The following is a 15,598-nucleotide window of genomic DNA, read 5'->3' as shown; positions in this document are numbered from 1 at the left end:
TTTATGCCGGGGGGGGGGGGGGTGGTGGTGAACTCCTCACTACCCCCCAACCACGACAATGAGCGAGAACACGAACCCGTACGCGCCGGCCCCGCTGCAGGCGGCGCGGCGCGTCCCCGCGTCGCCGTCGCCCTCGGCGCCAGCGTCGAGCTCACCCTCGGCCCCCGGGCCGTCGAGGCAGGCCGCCCCGCTGCGCGAGTGGACGAGCCCGGAGCGACAGCAGCAGGGGCCCAGCTCGACCCGGCCCTCGACCCCGCCGCCCCGCCGCTCGGCGCCCCCGCTCCCGCCCAGCCCCCCGTCCGCGCGCCGCGCTGCCGCCCCGCCTCCGGAACGCCGGCCGACGCAGGCTGCCAAACCGGCCCGAGGGAGCCCCGCGCGCAGACTGCAGCTCGACGACGAGGTGTTCGGCGTGCGCGCCGTCGAGTTCTGGCACCCGACGACGGCGGCGGTGGCTGATGGTGGGTGGTGTGCACTGCGAGCTGTGCTGATGGTAGCGTACGCGCGCGACGAGTCGCCGCCGAGAAAGGTGCGCGCGGGGCGGCGCGAGCGCGACGGGCGCGACGGGTCGCTGCGGTGCTAAGTAGACGGTGGACACTATTAAACCGATGCATGTTGTAATACAGTTGCTGCTCGCTACACCACGGGCGTCCAGAGCGGCCGCCGATGCTACACCACCGGGGTCGACGGCGCGCTCGCCGGGCGCACGTCGATGCGGTACTCGCCCGAGCTCCCGTCCGCGCGGATGGACACCACGACGTCGGGGTCGGCGGCCTCGACTTCGTCCGAGCAGAGGTCCAGCAGGCCGCGGTACACTCCCAGCGCGTCGTCCACGCCGCCGAGGAGCTCGGCGCGGCGGCGGTCCCGGGCAGCGGCGGCCGCGGCCGCCCGCGAGACCTCGAGCTCGGAGGGCTGAAAGCGGACGCGGGACGAGGTCGACGACGAGCGCGACGAGATCGAGCGCGCGCGGGGCGAGGACGTGGCGGACAGAGGAGCGCCGCGGCGCACGGCGTCGAGCACGTCGAGCCGCTCGAGCTCGTCGACGAGTACCTTGGCGTAGGCTGAGAACGCGGCGCGCGCCGCCGAAGCGCGGAGCACCGTGTCGCCCGGTATCGTGAGCCCCGGGACGGCCATGCGCGGCGCCGCCGGGTCAGCGGCGGCCTTGGTCGGCTTGGGCGGCGGCGGGCGCAGCGTGAAGTGCCCTGCTGGGGCCGCGACCCACGCCACGAGCGGGTCGAGGAGGGACACACGGATCGTGCGCGTGCCGAGCGCGACGCCGAGGACGAGGGCGAGGATGAAGACGGAGAAGTAGGCCTCGATCATGGCGGGGTACTCGGCTTGGGGGGCTGTTCGGGGGCCAAACGATCGAGGGGGAGGGCAAGGGGGAGGGCAGTCGAGGCGGAGGGTGTGCGGTCAAGTCGAGCTGGTCGACGACGGCGCGCGCTGGGCCATGGGCGGGGGGCTGGGGCTACTTGCCTACCAGTGCGCGAGTGTGCAGTCGAGAGAGCGGGGATGGGCGCGAGGATGCAGTGTTGTGTGTAGTCGCTTGCCGTCGTGAGGCTGCGGTGCGGCTTCGGCGTCCGTCACGTACGGACTCGCTTGGTCGCTTGGCGCTCGGCGGCCCTGCTTGGCACGAGTGGGAGTCAGTAAGCGGCGAGATGTTAATAGAGCGAGACGGGGGTGCATCGCTGCGCTGCGCTGCATGCACTCGCCCTGCCCATGTCGCCGAGTGAATCAGTGCTTAGACAAAAGATTGGACGAGACGAGACCCAATCTCGCCCGGCCGGCCGGCCGGCGGCAATGACGACGACGTCACCCAGACTGGTCCGACTGGCGACGCGTCCCACCCCGCACGGCGGCCGCGACTCGACGTCCACGCGGTAAATGTCGCTGCACTGCTCGTGCTCGAAATAGGGTGCAGCACGCCCACTCGAGCGCCCGGCACTGCCTCTTGTGTCACTAGCAGTGCTTGTGCTGCCATTCGCCGGCGAGCGGCGACTTGTACACCCCGCACATCCCTCCGCCAAGTCGGCACCGCCCATGCTTTTTTGGGCAGCTGGTCTGTCCTCAACGCAGTCTCGAAGCCTACGCCATGAGATGTTTCGGCCTCGCTGTGCCCACTTGTCCGAGGCTCTGAGCGGCGTGAGCAGGCGCCGAGCTGGGGACTCCCGGCACTGACGACTGACGCTGGTTTGAGGCCAGCTGATGGGCCTACGCGCGGCGGACACCTGGAGGCTCGGGATCAGCCACCGCTCCAGGACGGTGCTGCTCATGGCTCCGGGACCACGACTCGGCCCGAGGGCCGGAGTCGCTGTCCGGCTCCCTCGCCCGTCGGCGGCGACGGCGGCGGCGCCAGATGCCATGCCGCCCGCTCCCGGTCCCCTGGTAAGCAGCGGCCTTGGGACAACTGCGACACCCCCGGGAGCCGCCCCCCTCCTCACCGCACACTCGCGCCGCCGTTACGACGACGCTGCGCCTTCACGGCGATAGCAAGCCCCAACACAGACGTCTAGAGCTTGGGAGTTCACCTGGCCGGCGTGGCGGGAGAGCGAGGAGCGCACACCGGCTCCGCCCCGGATCCTCGCTGGTGAGTATGTTAGATCATGTCGCCCTCGTACGCCCGGGAGCCCTCTCCCCTCTGCTCCCCATCCTGTCGGTCCGGGAGAGCACATTCTCAAGGGCCTAAAACACGCTCAGTCACAGCGCTGTACCTGCCCGTCGCGAGCTGCTGCGGGAAGCGACTCGCTCCCACCCGGGCGCAGTAGGAATGCTGTTTTGTTCCGTGTCGCTGCAGCGTCCCGGAAGCCTCCCTGTCGGAGCAGCCCACGGCCCAGGCAGGCTTCGGCCCAGGCTCACACTCCCAAGCTCGAGTCCGCCACAAGGACCCGGCACCCAACGACTGCACCGCACATGAAACCTGGAGGGCGGGCTCGCCGGCCGCCGCCGGGCGTGGCACTCCTGGAAGCCGCCACCCTCGACTGGCAAGGATCGCGGTCCGGGGGGGAGTGATCCCCGCAACAACACAGTAGCTGCAGCACTTACCTTCTGGGGAAGGCTGGAGCTGACACCGACCGAGTCCGAGTCTGACACATAGGGCCTCGGGGAGGGATAACTCTCCTTTTGTAATAGTGCAGGTCGAGGTCAAGTCCGTGGACTCTTCTTGTTCGCGCTGCATCCGGCGACCTGGCAGCGTCTCCCGGGCTGTTAAGTAGGTGTGGGAGAGAGGAGGCGCTGTAGGGCATCACGTCGTGTGACGGGCATGGTGCACATTGCAGGGGGGCATCGGACACTGCCAACGAGCCTGGATCTTGCACGAACAGTTCCTCCCCGTTACGTTCTGGAGCACGTCCTGGAGCACCAACGGCTACACCTGGCGTACTGGAGCGCGACCTGGACCCCCGAGTAGCCTGACTCAACCCGGCTCTTGGGCGAGGCGTGCATTACCTAGATATCCTTGAGGAGGACGACGACAGGTATCTCGCGGTCCTCCTAGCCTAGACGTGCGTTTCTCGCCGGGTAATGCCCCGCTCTGGAGCTAACGCTGACGACCTCTCCTCCTTCTCTCCCGCGCACTCTGGAACCACATACCCCGCTTCCAAGGCGACGTCGCAGGCACAATATGACCTTCAGACCGAGTATCCACTGGAAAAGAGGACAAGAAGGAGGGCAAAAGCTCGTGCTGGTGCTGGAGGCGGAGAGAACGATGTCGGCACTTCGTCATCACCCAGACGCGCGCTCACACACCCCAGGCAACAGGTGGCGTGGAGTGAGGGCCCGTTCCTTCCGGGGGTGTCGTCGTGGAGATAGTTGTGGTGTCGTGGGGTGCAGGGAGCCATGCTTCCGTTCTCCAGTCAGACCGCACCGCCACTTGCCACCCCCCGCATTCGTGAACATCACTTCTGCAATGCAAACACTTGGGCACTGATCCCTTGTGCTCGCAGACTGTGGCAACAACGCGTTTGTCTCCGCTCAACATCACAGTCGTGTGCCGCCTCGAGCCACGCGTCGTCATACACACAAACAAGGCCAAACATTCGGCCTCCGCCACGTCCATCACTGACGAGGCTGCGAAGGCAGTTGTCTCCACATCAGCGGGGCGAGAAAGTGATGATGCCACGCTCGACACCCGCTGATGGGAGAGGTTTCCGCAAGTCCAGTCCCCCACCGGCCACCTATAACTAACAGGCGCCCACTGACCTTTCTCCCTACACCACACACCTCTCATCCTAACCCACCAGCACTCGCCAACGCAGCAATGCCCAACATCATGAACACCCCACTCCAGGAGACCAACAACCCCTTCCCCGAGGTCCAGGGCTACTCGCTCGACGTGGACTGGGCGTACATCGCCGCCACGGCCCCGCCCGCCAACGAGCCCACGCGCCACGACCCCGCGCCCGGCCTCTTCACCCCCCTCGCCCGTCTCTTTGCACCCCTCACCGCCGAAGTGAACGCGGCGTTCGCCCCCCTCGCCGCTGGAGTGGACGAGCTGCGCGCCTGGAGCGCCATGGCGCGCGACTACTGGCCCGAGGCCGCTAGTGCCGTCTCCGTCTTCTGCTACCAAGTCCGCTCCTCGTTCGACCTCACCTACCGCCGCGACCTTGTCTCGCTCGTGCAAATGTTCAGGAAGGACGCCAGGAGGGCATTCGGAACCATCTCCATGGGTCTCGAGATGGCGGGCGCCGCAGGTGATCCCTTAATGGGGTCTGCGGGTTATGCGGTAGTTTTCGCTGGGCTCTGCCAGCTCTTCATCGTGTCCGTCTGGGACGGAAGCCAGTTCATCATCTGCTTCAACATGTTCGTGTTCGACTTTCTCGAGGGCATCTACCTCTTCTCCAAGTGCCTCCTTAAGCTCGCCCTCATTGTCTTGGACGTGGTGCCCCCCCTCCTTTTCGCAGTTGTCATCCTCGCCTTCAAGCTCATCGTTGGATTCATCCGTCTCCTTCGCAACACCCCAATCATTGTGCGCGGCATCGTGCGCAACGTGGGAATGCCCTGGCGCCAGTCGACGATTGTGTACGCCGAGTAACAGGCGGAGTGGTTTGACCATCACTTCTCCTGTCTGTATGTAGATTTATGCATTCGTCCCATCTACTCCCAGAGCTGCAGCCGGTCATGAGGATAGTATTGAGACTTGCTCAGATGCCGCAACATTGCCCCCCGCCTCGGACGCGCTTGACACGAACGCAATTGTGGCGCCACCCCAGATTAAATCGTAAAATCACTAATAAATTCAGAGATCGCCACCAAGCACATTGCCTCCAGCATCAGCAACCCGCCCATGCATATCGGTCTACACTGTCTCGCCAGTTGCCCGCCTGTAGAAACGAGGCCAGCGCACCAAACTGACCAAAGGTGGCACCTCCCAGAACGGTATTGTATCCGGTGCGAGCGGGACCCGAGCGCTGCTTCTTACGCCACCAGCCTTTGTCCCGACCAACTTCGGCTTCGCCATTGTCTCCTCCTTTCTTCACGTCACACTGCTTCACTTCACTCGCACACTCAACAATGAACCGATACCAGTGACAATGGAGGCACTACGGTGCGAGGGAGCAGCATGCCAGGCGGGCTGGCCACCGACGGCCGTGCACACGGTGGCGTATTGTTCCTCCACCGCCCATGGACCCGACCCCAGCTGGTGACGGTGACGGCAAGCTCTCGACTCCTCATATGTTAGCAATCTACCTCTCACGACTACCAACAACCACCAACCGCAATGTTTCCCCCCACCCCACCTACGACAGGCCTCTCTGTCGACAGGTGAGTCTCTCCCGCTTCGGCAACTGACAGCAGCACCACCATGGGCCAGACCCAGACACAGTCCACCTGCCCCGGCGGGTCGGGAGTCGCGACTGCGTCCACCTGCCCACACAAGACTTCCAGTGAGAGCCCCACCCCGGGATCTCACGACACCCCGACCAAGGTCACCCACAGTTGGGGCCTTTCCTTCGCGTCCCTCGGCAACCGCATACGCACCACCCTCGGTGCCGCGGTCGCCGCCCCCAGCACCCACGCAACGGTGCAGGCCGAGGTGGCTGGTAGCGCTGGACGGTGAGTAAAGCACTTGGACTCAACTGACATACAGCACCACTCCCTCCGGCACCGGCACCGGTGCCAATGCTCACAATGCTGAGCACACCCACCGCGACATCCTTGCACTTGTCGCGCTGCAGACAGCGTCGTCCAACGCCGGCCGGTCCGGCGACCTGGACACTGGCCGCCTCGATTCCGGGGCCACCCTGCTCGACGTCGAGCATGAGTGGCTCCGCGACTCATACATTCGTATGAGTCAACTCTTCCCTTGGGTGTGGCAGGAGTCTCCTGCCAGTGAGGCCGTCGTCGCGGAGACCGTGGACGACAACGGCACGGAGGAGCAGTGAGTTTTCCCACTGCGATCACGAGCTCACCAGCAGAACCTCCCTCCCCGCCCCGGAGCATCTGGGGCACATGCGCAACGAGCGCAACTTCGGTTCGAGCGACCCCGCTCGTTCCAACACGTGAGTCGCCCGGGATACTCCAGAACTGACCGGCAGCGTCCAGCTCGTGTCCTGGACTGGTGTCCCCGAGTCGGCCCACACTGGGCCCGACGCTGCGCCCGAGTCGGCCTCAAGCTCCTCGATCGGCAGCCCCCGCCCCCCTCCCCACACGCCTGTGAATGCTCCTGGGATCCTTCCCAGCCAGCGCTTCTTTGGCTCGACCGACCCCTCGCGGTCCAACACGTGAGGTGCCTGCAATGTTCGGAGCTGACTCGTAGCGTGCAGCTCTTCCCCGTGGTGGCCACCACCCCCACCCCCGATCCAGTGGAGTGGTATGCTTTCCACCCTGGAGCTGACGGAGGCGAGGACGAGGAGGCGTCAAGCGGCATGGGTATGGGCATGTAAGTCACAGCTATCCCCACCCCGCACGTACGCTGATCAACAGCCCCGACTGCCCCAGCAACTCATGGTCCGCTGTCAAGGGGATGGAGGGGTTCAGAATGGCCTGTCAGACTTGGGATCCCAAGGGTGAAGTGATCCCCATCCCCATGCGTGGCAAGTGGAGCCGCCGTACGGCATCGAGTACCGCCGAGTCAGCCACTGGCGAGTCGAGCACCACCACTGAGTCGACCACCACCACGTCGACCACCACCACGTCGACCACCACCACGTCGACCACCACCGAGTCGACCGCCACCGAGTCGACCACCACCCAGTCGACCAACACCGAGCCGACCACCACCGAGGTCACTGAGGTGGCACCAGCTGCTGCTGATGAAAGGTGAGCTGTCGTCGGCCAAGTCCCCAGCTAACAAGCAGCTCTACCACCTGGAGATCATTCTCCCGCTTTGCCAGAGCTGCCGCAGACTTCGCCGCCGGTTTCTACGGCCCCCAGGTGGCCGAAAGGGTGGAGGCGGCATCTGGCGACCCAGCCTTGTCGTCTACGACAGCCGCCACGTCTACCACCAGCACCACGTCTACCACCAGCACCACGTCTACCACCAGCACCACTTCGGCTACCGACACGTCGTCTACGACTAACACCACAGCTAGTACCAGCACCACCCCCTCTACGGGCACCAAGCCTTCGACCACCACATCGTCTACCCCCAGCACCAAGACTCCCACCGGCGCCCCGTTCTCAACCTCAGTGACGGCGAGCGAGGCCTTCCCCACCGACACCACACAGGCCTCCGCCATGACCACAGCAGAAGCGTAAGTCTCGCGCATCGTTCTCCGCTAACTCCGCAGGACTCCCCGCCCCCGTTACACCTCGCTCGAGGTCGTGCTCGACGGCGAGACGATGTGGCTCATGATTGACCGCTCGGCAGTCATCCCTCGCCCCAAGCAGACGTGAGTCCCGCCATCTGACGCCGCTGACCCCCAGGCACATCACCTTCAGCGGGTACCACTCCGAGCGCTGGACGCAGGAGTGGGCCACCTACTCCACCCGCTACACCCCCCCTGCTGCGTAAGTTGCCTGAGTCGGATCACACTGACGCCCAGCCCTGCACCCGCGCCCACCGGCCCGAAGGAGCCCATCTACGTTGGGCCCGGGCACCCGCTGTACCACATCATGGACCACCCCGAGGTCGTGACCATGTTGCCTGAGCCGTGAGTCACCTTGTGCCAACTGTGCTGACGGGAAGCTCGGACGAGATTCCCACCGCCAGCCCGACCGCCACGCTCACCGCCACGCTCACCGCCGCGTTCAACGCGCCAACTTGCGACACCGCGACCCCTTGGCTGGTGGCCTCGGCCCACACCTCCCCGCTCGATATGCCCGCCCTCGCCCCGAACGCTACCCTCACCGTTGCTCCTGCCAGTGGCATGGAGGACCTGTGGGCCCCATTCGCCCGCAACCCCGTCACCTGTGGTTTCGTCCTCGTTGCGATCCTCTACATCCTCTCGGTCGTCAACTTCCCCAGCATCTCCTTGCCTAGGTGGAAGCTACCTAACAAGTACTTCCAGCGGATCAACGACTCGTGGTTCGCCCCCATCCAGTGCATGCGCTGCGGCAAAGAGTTCGCCCACAACGAGCGCTACGAGATTCTCGAGCACGAGTACAAGCACAAATTGGGCGAGTACGAGAACGCACAGGAAGAGCACCGCGCGAAGCAGAACTTGCCCAAGCTGGCTCCCGAGGCACCTCATCCATACGCCCACGCCACCTCCGCCCACAACGAGCGGGTGGTAATGGCCGCGAAGGATGCCTTCAAGTATGGTGTCAGGCACGGTGTGCTCCTCGAGCTTGACGGCCACGACTTCGACCCCAACCGGCTGCACCACGCCATCGAGGCCCATGCCGACAAGTGCATCATGCCTGAGGAGGACTGGCCCAACCACGACAACCCACCACTCAAGGCGGAATTTCCCCGCCACCCCGGGCCTCGCCCGGTTCCTGCCTCCCGAAGGCTCCTCAAGAATGCCCTCGACGCGCTCTCTTGGCTCACGCTCTTTGTCACTCGCCGGACGAGCGGCCACTGGGCAGCGTTCGTGATCTACACCAGCATTCTCGTCCTGACGCGTGTCATCGGCCTCCCGTTCGCCGCCTCGGAGGCTTTCATGGGGGCGTGCATCATCGCCTGGGCGTTCGAGATCCAGTCTCTCCCCCCTACACCCGTTTCCGAGCCGACCGAGCAACAGAAGTGGGAGGCTCGGGAGGTGGAGCGTAAGAAGAAGCTCGACGAGATCTTGAAGTCCAGGCTCAAGGAGGAGTACCCGCCAGACATCGGCCTCGAGCTGAAGAAGAAGCGGGAGGCCTGCACCAACTGGAACAACTTCACCGTCGGCTACCCTGGACGAGCAGAGGCTAAGGAGTGCGAGCACGAGGAGCGCCGGCGGGCAGCGGAGCGTGAGGCGCGCGACAAGCTCCACGTTGAGTTCGTGGAGCACAGGGAGTACAAGTTCTGGCAACACGGTCCATCCCAGTGTGGCGGGGCACAGTTCTGCACCGAGTGTGCGGAGAAAGAGAAGGAGAAGGCAGCGGAGAGCGCACGCCGCAGGTACATCCCACCGCTTCCGCTTCAGCGTCGGTAATGAAAGAGTTATGCAGTTGCCCTTGTGATTTGTGTGGCACGTGGCGGTGACTGAGGCAAGGGTGCTTTGAGAGGGAAGAGCGGGCATGTGTCGCCGGCGGTTGTGCGTGTCGGCTCGGTGCACCAGCCCTTGTACTCACTTGGATGCTGCTGTCTGGCTGACACGAGGCTGCAGGCCAAAGGCAGGCATTGTTTGTCTACCTACTTGGGGCAGGCTGGCGGAGACAACGACGTGCCACTGATGAACGGCTGGGCCCCAAAAGTGCGCCATCGTCGAGACGCGTTCGCACCGCGCCAGGTCGCATCCGCATCCTGGTACAAGGCTTTGATGTATTCTGAACAATGGTCGTCGGTGCTACACGAGGTGTGTTCGAGTGCGAGGGCGAGGTGTGTTTGAGTGCGAGGTGCGACCTGTTGGCAGCCACACACGCGTCAGACAATGCGAAACTGGAAATAAGACAACACCTCCACCGTCGTGTCTGTTGCGCGTCGCCGATCACTCATCGTGTCCATCTTCTCTCATCCTCATTCCATTGTCCACTCGTCACCATTGTCACCGCTGTCACCTCGCGCGTCACTCCCCGCTATCTCAGGCCTTTTAAGACGGCGGCTTGTCACGATGCGCATCCCAAACACCTCACCCCCCTCGCTCACCGCACACCATGCCGAGCCACTTCACTCTCTTCATGATCCTCACCCTCTCGACAGCCATGGCGCTCATCTACAACGACTTCACGCCCGGTAGCGTGTACGCCCGTATCTTTGACCTCGCCAACAGCTTCACCGAACTCTGGAACTACCTCGACCTCACTGGCCCGGCAATCATCGTCGCAGTGTGCGTCGCCATACGGCTCCTGTTCTGGGCTGCGCTCGAGCTGGCCACTGCTATCCAGCTCAACTTCGGTCCATTCCTTGGCCTCTTTCACAGAGTCGCCCCGGCTCAGCCCGCCACCGTCCTTCGCGCCGCCCAGAAGCCTCGCCTCGCTCGCAGGCAGCGACCCACCTTCGCCAACGTCGCCACCAGCCTGACCGAGCAGCTGAGGGAGCCCGGCCCGCCCCATTCATCGCTCTTCCCCCAACCGACCACCACCAGCACTCGCCTCACCAAGCAGCCTCTGGCTCCTCAGTATGCAGGAACGCGTCGCCTTCCCCAGAACCCAGACCGTGTCGCCAGCCTGCTCGACATGGAGGACACGATTGACCATCTACGCGACCCTCTCGCTCGGCGCCAGCCGTACATCACTCAAGCCCGTGCACGTGTCCCACTCCAGCAGCAGGCCGCGCCCCCCATCCGCCCCCTGCCCAGCGCTTTCGCCAACAGCCGCGGCGCGCCCCCGCTGGCCGGTCCAGCTCAGCCCGCCCGCTGGCCGCGCGAGCCTCTCCCGTACCGCACCCAGAGCCCCTTCCAAGCTCCGCCGACCCCGCCCAAGTCTCACCCTGCTGGGTCAAGCCGTTTCCCCAGCCTCGAGGCTCGCGCGCCCGGGCCTGTGACGTTCTCTCGCCGTGTTCCCCGCGGGCAGACCCCCGCGAACCCCAAGTCCAAGTACGCCACTGCCGCCTCGCGCAGCCCGCCCCCTTCGAACCACGGTCAGGCGCCCGCCCTCTCGGCTGTCCAGCGCTTCTGGGCCAACGCCCGCGCCAATGACCGGATCGATGCTATCGTTGCTGAGCGCGCTCGCGAGCGCCAGCGCCTGCGCCAGATCGCCGAAGACGCGGGCGAGGACATGGACGAGCGTCGCCGCCGCCTCCCGGCCGCCGAGCGTCACCGCGAGAACATGGACAGGCTGGACGCGATTCTCGGCCGTGGCCACACCCGTGCCCAGCAGTCCATCGTTAACAACAACGCGCCGCTCTTCGCCATCCGCCCACTCCCGCAGCGCAGCCTCTCAGGCAGTCTGCTGCGCCGTGGCGTGACGCCCCCTCCCATGGCGCGCGTGCAGTCGTGGCGATCGTCTCTGGAGGGGGCTCGGGGCCCAGACTCGGTGTCTGAGGCCTCCGAGCACTCAGCCAAGCAGGACCCCATGGCGAACGTGACGATTCGGCGCCGCTCGTCCGGTGCCCGTCTCGCCATGCCCGGCGCTCTCCACGGTCTCGAGATCGAAAGCGACAGCTCCAACACTACGGCGTCGGACGACGATAGCATGGACGTCGACGACGAGCGCGCGGATGTCGACGAAGAGAGCGTGAAGGAGGAGGAGGAGAGCATGGATGTGGAGGAGGACGGCGGCAGCGGCGATGCTGAGGGCGAGGGTGAGGACGACGGCGAGGGTGAGGGTGAGGACGACGGCGACGACAGCGACGCCGGCAGCGGGTCCACCACGGTCAAGCTGGAGCCGCAGAGCCCAGTCGAGTAGGAGCCTCCCCTCGCCATCGCTCGTAGGCACCAACGCCCACCTGCCCACCCAAGCCACGCCCGCCGCCGCCGCTGAAGGCACGCGCCCTCGGCACACCCGGCGCGCGATCGAGTGCAGATGTTAGTAGACCAGTGGTCTGGCGCGGGCGCCGACCACACTGTTTGCACCACGGTGCAGACAATACATCCCTGTGTACTGTACAATGATTCTTTACGACTTGGTACGATGTGAGCGCATGAACTGTTTGAAGCGAGTGAGGCTGCGTTGGGGTATCGATGCGGTTTATCGTCTTTCTTGATTGATTCTTCAACCCTTACATGCCTTAAGCCTCCTCGGTGCGGGTGGAGAAGGAGCCGTGCGAGCCAGTGTGGCGCTGCTTCTCCATCGAGTTGGGGGTGATGCTGACGGTGCGGGCCAGGGGCGCGGTGGACACGACGCGCGTGATGCCGGGCACGCTCGTGTCGATTGCGAGCTGGCCGTGGCTGGTGGCGCAGAGCATCTGCTTGGCGCCGGTGGTGATAGCGCGCTTCGTGTCGCTGAGGAAGAGGATCTGGAAGCCGGCGCCGAAGAAGACGCCGACAATGTTGGTGAGGACCGAGAGCGCCGTGTACTTCTTCGGGAAGACGAGGCTGGGATGGCCCCAGTACACTGCGGCGGCCATGCGCGAGCCGAGGTCGCGCGCCGTGTTGATGGCGGCGCCCTGCATGCTGAAGGCGACGATGACGAGGAAGAAGGCGAGCGAGATTGCGACGGGGCCGTTTGTGGGCGAGATGAAGACGTTTGTGGGGTCGAGGATGCCGAAGACGACTACGCCCATGACAAAGTTCATCATGAATTCGTTGAAGAAGACGTAGCCGAGGTTCCGGCCTGGCATGAGCGTCGCCTCGATGGCTGAGGCCGGGCCGAGGGGCGTGAAGATCTCGCGCAGCTTGCCTGCGGCTTCCATCTCGTGCGTGATGTGTGTGAGCGGCTCGTGAAACTGGGCGATGACGATGAGCGAGCCGACAAAGGCGCCGAGCAGCTGCGCCACAATGTAGAACGGCACCTTGCGCAGCGGGAAGCCCTTGTAGATGGTAAAGGCGATCGTGAAGGCCGGGTGGAAGTGCCCGCCGGACGTGGACGCGCAGCAGATGAGCGCGAGGAGAATGGCGACGCAGTACGCGAACGCGACGGAGAGGAGCGAGCCGACGTTGCTCTGCCCCTCGGCGGAGGATATGTAGAACGTGCACGCGGCTCCCTAAGTGTCAGCCCCGCCACAAGACGCAACGCACCATGCCGCCCCAGCAGTAGAGGAAGGTGCCAAAGCACTCGGCCACCATTTCGACGAGCAGGCGCGGGCGGGCCTTCTCGTAGCGCAAATACCACTGCGGAGGGGGAGGGTGCTCCACGACGTGGACGGGCGGGCCCTCGCGGTTCATAAACACATCGGCGGTACCGACTGGGCGGGGTCAGCTTGGTCGGACTCGGACTCGGAGCTCGCCTCGCTACCCACTCTCAAGGTCGCCGGGCTGGCGGTGGGGGCGCTCGTGTGCCATGGTGAAGGTGGGCTCGCAGTGCTGGGTGGGCAGGAGGGACAGGAGCAGGACAGGTCAGACAGGTCCGCGAGTGCCCAGCCCCGCTAGCGTCTGCCTTTTATACTCTTTGCGAGGGACTCATGTATCGGCGACGAGGCGAACACGACGGGGATCCGGGGGCCCAACAATGCCCTGTTGCATGCCCCAACATCGAGGTGCCAAGCGCGACCGCGCATCCCAGATCGACCAGTCATCATGGCCGCGGCACCACCCAACCTGTCATCGCCACGAGCGCGAGGCAGCCGAGGTGATGCGGCCACTTCTGCAGCAGTGATGGTGCATCGTCGGATCTCCCCAACGGGCCTTGACGACGCGACGTGTCGACATTGTTGGGCCTGTCCGGTACGGCCTGTCGCCTGGATTTAGCTTTGCCGGTCAGCCTCTGCCTCGCCGCGCCGCGCCGCTTCGACTGCGCCGGCGCTGCTCCGCCGGCGTGTACCGCGTGCGGCGTGCTGCGCGCCAGACATAGCACGGTGCCCCATGGGAAATGGTGCTCGATGAGGATTGTAGAAGACACCACACGGGCCGATGCGTGCGGCGGGTACGCTACTGCCTATTCTTGTCCACGCGACCCCATGCCCTGGCTGCTTCCATCGGCGCTCGACAACCACGGATTATCGGGATACCGGAGGAGCGCTGACGAGCTGGCGATTACTGATTCGCCCACAGCCGCGGCTACTGCTCAGGTCGAGGACGCGACTCGGCTTGCTTCTCGTCACTGGCGGCCGCTTGCTGTGGTGCCGTCGACTGTGCCGCTTGACCCGTGTCGCTCGCCCCAGTCGACAGCTTGGCACGCGTCAATTTGGGTCAGAGCCAAGCGACCAGCCGTCAGCACCACTCATGCTGCTCCATGCTCCTCGTGCTGTTCATGTCACCTGAGCTGCATGCACCGGCAGGTGACTTGTTACTGGTGTTGACCGTCATGGGATGCGGAGGTTGCGAGTAAAAGAGGACAAATGACGTCGGTGCCTCGTTCGGCCCACGTCGCTCCGAGAATACTCACCAAGGGTTTCAACGCCGAAACACGAGGCTCTGTCGGCATTGTCGTATTGTCCTGCATGCACTCGCTGCACTCGCCTGCTAGCGCCTCCTGATGCACGGGGACGCGAGCGTGTCCGGGCTGGTTGCGGACGTGAACATGTCCTTGGCTGCTGAGCAGGGTGTGCTATTTGGGTCGATTGTGGCATGTGGCTGATAACCTCAGGCGCTCAGGCGCCTTGATTGCTGGCAGTAGACGCCGCAGAGCTGTGGATTCCAGCGGTACATGCTCGTGCAGCGGCGCTGCGGTGCAGCGGTTACCGCCGCACCTCGCCAGGTAGATGCTGCCTTCTTAGCGAATGGGGCGAGCTGCGAAACAGTTACAACCGCTCATGACGGAGGGACGCGTGTACCTGCGGCCGAGAGCGATGCTGGCGGCAACTGCCGATAACAACAGCTGACTCGAGTCTGCCTGCGGCCAGCTGCAGCTGCGGAGGGCCATGTGGGTTCAACCTGCAGCAGTGCCCGAGCCTGAACCCACAAAGCTGACCGCAGCGGAGGCATGGATCGGGGCCTCGAGTGCGAGCCGGGTAGGCTGGAGTGCCGCTGTCGCGATCATCCCCAGCCAGGCGCCCTCGCCTCGGCGTCGGCGTTCCATGTCGCCCAAGAGCTCGGCGTCGCGGCGTTGGCGGGCTAAATCGGGCGCTGCGGCATGCAAAGCACACCCACGAAGCGTCGTGCTCGTATCGCCCGCCACTCCGACGGCTGGACCGTTGGCGCTAGTGCGCCGCCGATAGGCACTCGTAGTCCGAAGGTGCCACATGGGTGTGGTGGCCCGCTGCGCAGCAGCGTTGATGGCCCCGGGGGTGCCGCGGTGCGGGGTAGGTATGCTGCGGGGCGGGGTGGCGAACGCCGAGAGCAAGGACGCCGTTGGGTTAGCCGTGGAGCGGTGGGCCGAGGCATGCGCAGTGATGGGCGGGGGAGCTGCCGTGCCCGAGGCGAGGGGTTTGCCAGACCTGAGTTATGTTGACGCTCGACTGTGCCGGAGCAAGGTGGCGAGGGGCAGCACGGCGGCGAAGAGCAGCGCGACGACAACGTGCAAGCCCGTTGATATCTGCGCCGATGGGCCGTCTCGGTGTGCCCTCGGTTGCTTGATAATGCCCAGCGGTCGCCAGCCGTCG

At 65.0% G+C, this 15,598-nt stretch overlaps 6 protein-coding genes across 6 annotated transcripts; 4 read left to right on the top strand and 2 right to left on the bottom strand.

The window, feature by feature from the left end:
- Nucleotides 1-58: 58 nt before the first annotated feature.
- On the top strand, nt 59-580 carry Q8F55_007593 (uncharacterized protein; the record flags this gene model as incomplete). The annotated part of the gene is made up of 2 exons (XM_069356016.1): nt 59-458; nt 495-580. 2 exons carry the CDS (start codon nt 59-61, stop codon nt 578-580), a joined length of 486 nt encoding a protein of 161 aa, XP_069205857.1.
- Nucleotides 581-666: 86 nt separating this feature from the next.
- On the bottom strand, nt 667-1,320 carry Q8F55_007592 (uncharacterized protein; the record flags this gene model as incomplete). Its single annotated transcript, XM_069356015.1, has 1 exon — nt 667-1,320. One exon carries the CDS (start codon nt 1,318-1,320, stop codon nt 667-669), a length of 654 nt encoding a protein of 217 aa, XP_069205856.1.
- Nucleotides 1,321-4,252: 2,932 nt separating this feature from the next.
- Q8F55_007591 (uncharacterized protein) lies at nt 4,253-5,026 on the top strand (the record flags this gene model as incomplete). Its single annotated transcript, XM_069356014.1, has 1 exon — nt 4,253-5,026. One exon carries the CDS (start codon nt 4,253-4,255, stop codon nt 5,024-5,026), a length of 774 nt encoding a protein of 257 aa, XP_069205855.1.
- A 771-nt stretch (nt 5,027-5,797) lies between these two features.
- Nucleotides 5,798-9,512, top strand: Q8F55_007590 (uncharacterized protein; the record flags this gene model as incomplete). Its single annotated transcript, XM_069356013.1, has 11 exons — nt 5,798-6,048; nt 6,083-6,373; nt 6,411-6,494; nt 6,531-6,716; nt 6,752-6,874; nt 6,919-7,254; nt 7,527-7,688; nt 7,725-7,826; nt 7,861-7,944; nt 7,980-8,087; nt 8,123-9,512. The coding sequence occupies 11 exons, from the start codon at nt 5,798-5,800 to the stop codon at nt 9,510-9,512; spliced, it is 3,117 nt and encodes a 1,038-aa protein (XP_069205854.1).
- A 661-nt stretch (nt 9,513-10,173) lies between these two features.
- Nucleotides 10,174-11,865, top strand: Q8F55_007589 (uncharacterized protein; the record flags this gene model as incomplete). Its single annotated transcript, XM_069356012.1, has 1 exon — nt 10,174-11,865. One exon carries the CDS (start codon nt 10,174-10,176, stop codon nt 11,863-11,865), a length of 1,692 nt encoding a protein of 563 aa, XP_069205853.1.
- Nucleotides 11,866-12,187: 322 nt separating this feature from the next.
- On the bottom strand, nt 12,188-13,400 carry Q8F55_007588 (uncharacterized protein; the record flags this gene model as incomplete). The annotated part of the gene is made up of 3 exons (XM_069356011.1): nt 12,188-13,060; nt 13,137-13,303; nt 13,358-13,400. 3 exons carry the CDS (start codon nt 13,398-13,400, stop codon nt 12,188-12,190), a joined length of 1,083 nt encoding a protein of 360 aa, XP_069205852.1.
- Nucleotides 13,401-15,598: the final 2,198 nt, after the last annotated feature.

The sequence above is a fragment of the Vanrija albida genome (genome assembly GCF_041260175.1).
Source record: "Vanrija albida strain AlHP1 chromosome Unknown contig_6, whole genome shotgun sequence".
Lineage (NCBI taxonomy): Eukaryota > Fungi > Basidiomycota > Tremellomycetes > Trichosporonales > Trichosporonaceae > Vanrija > Vanrija albida.
Note: the sequence above shows the minus strand (reverse complement) of the source record. Positions and strands in the feature narration are given on the sequence as shown.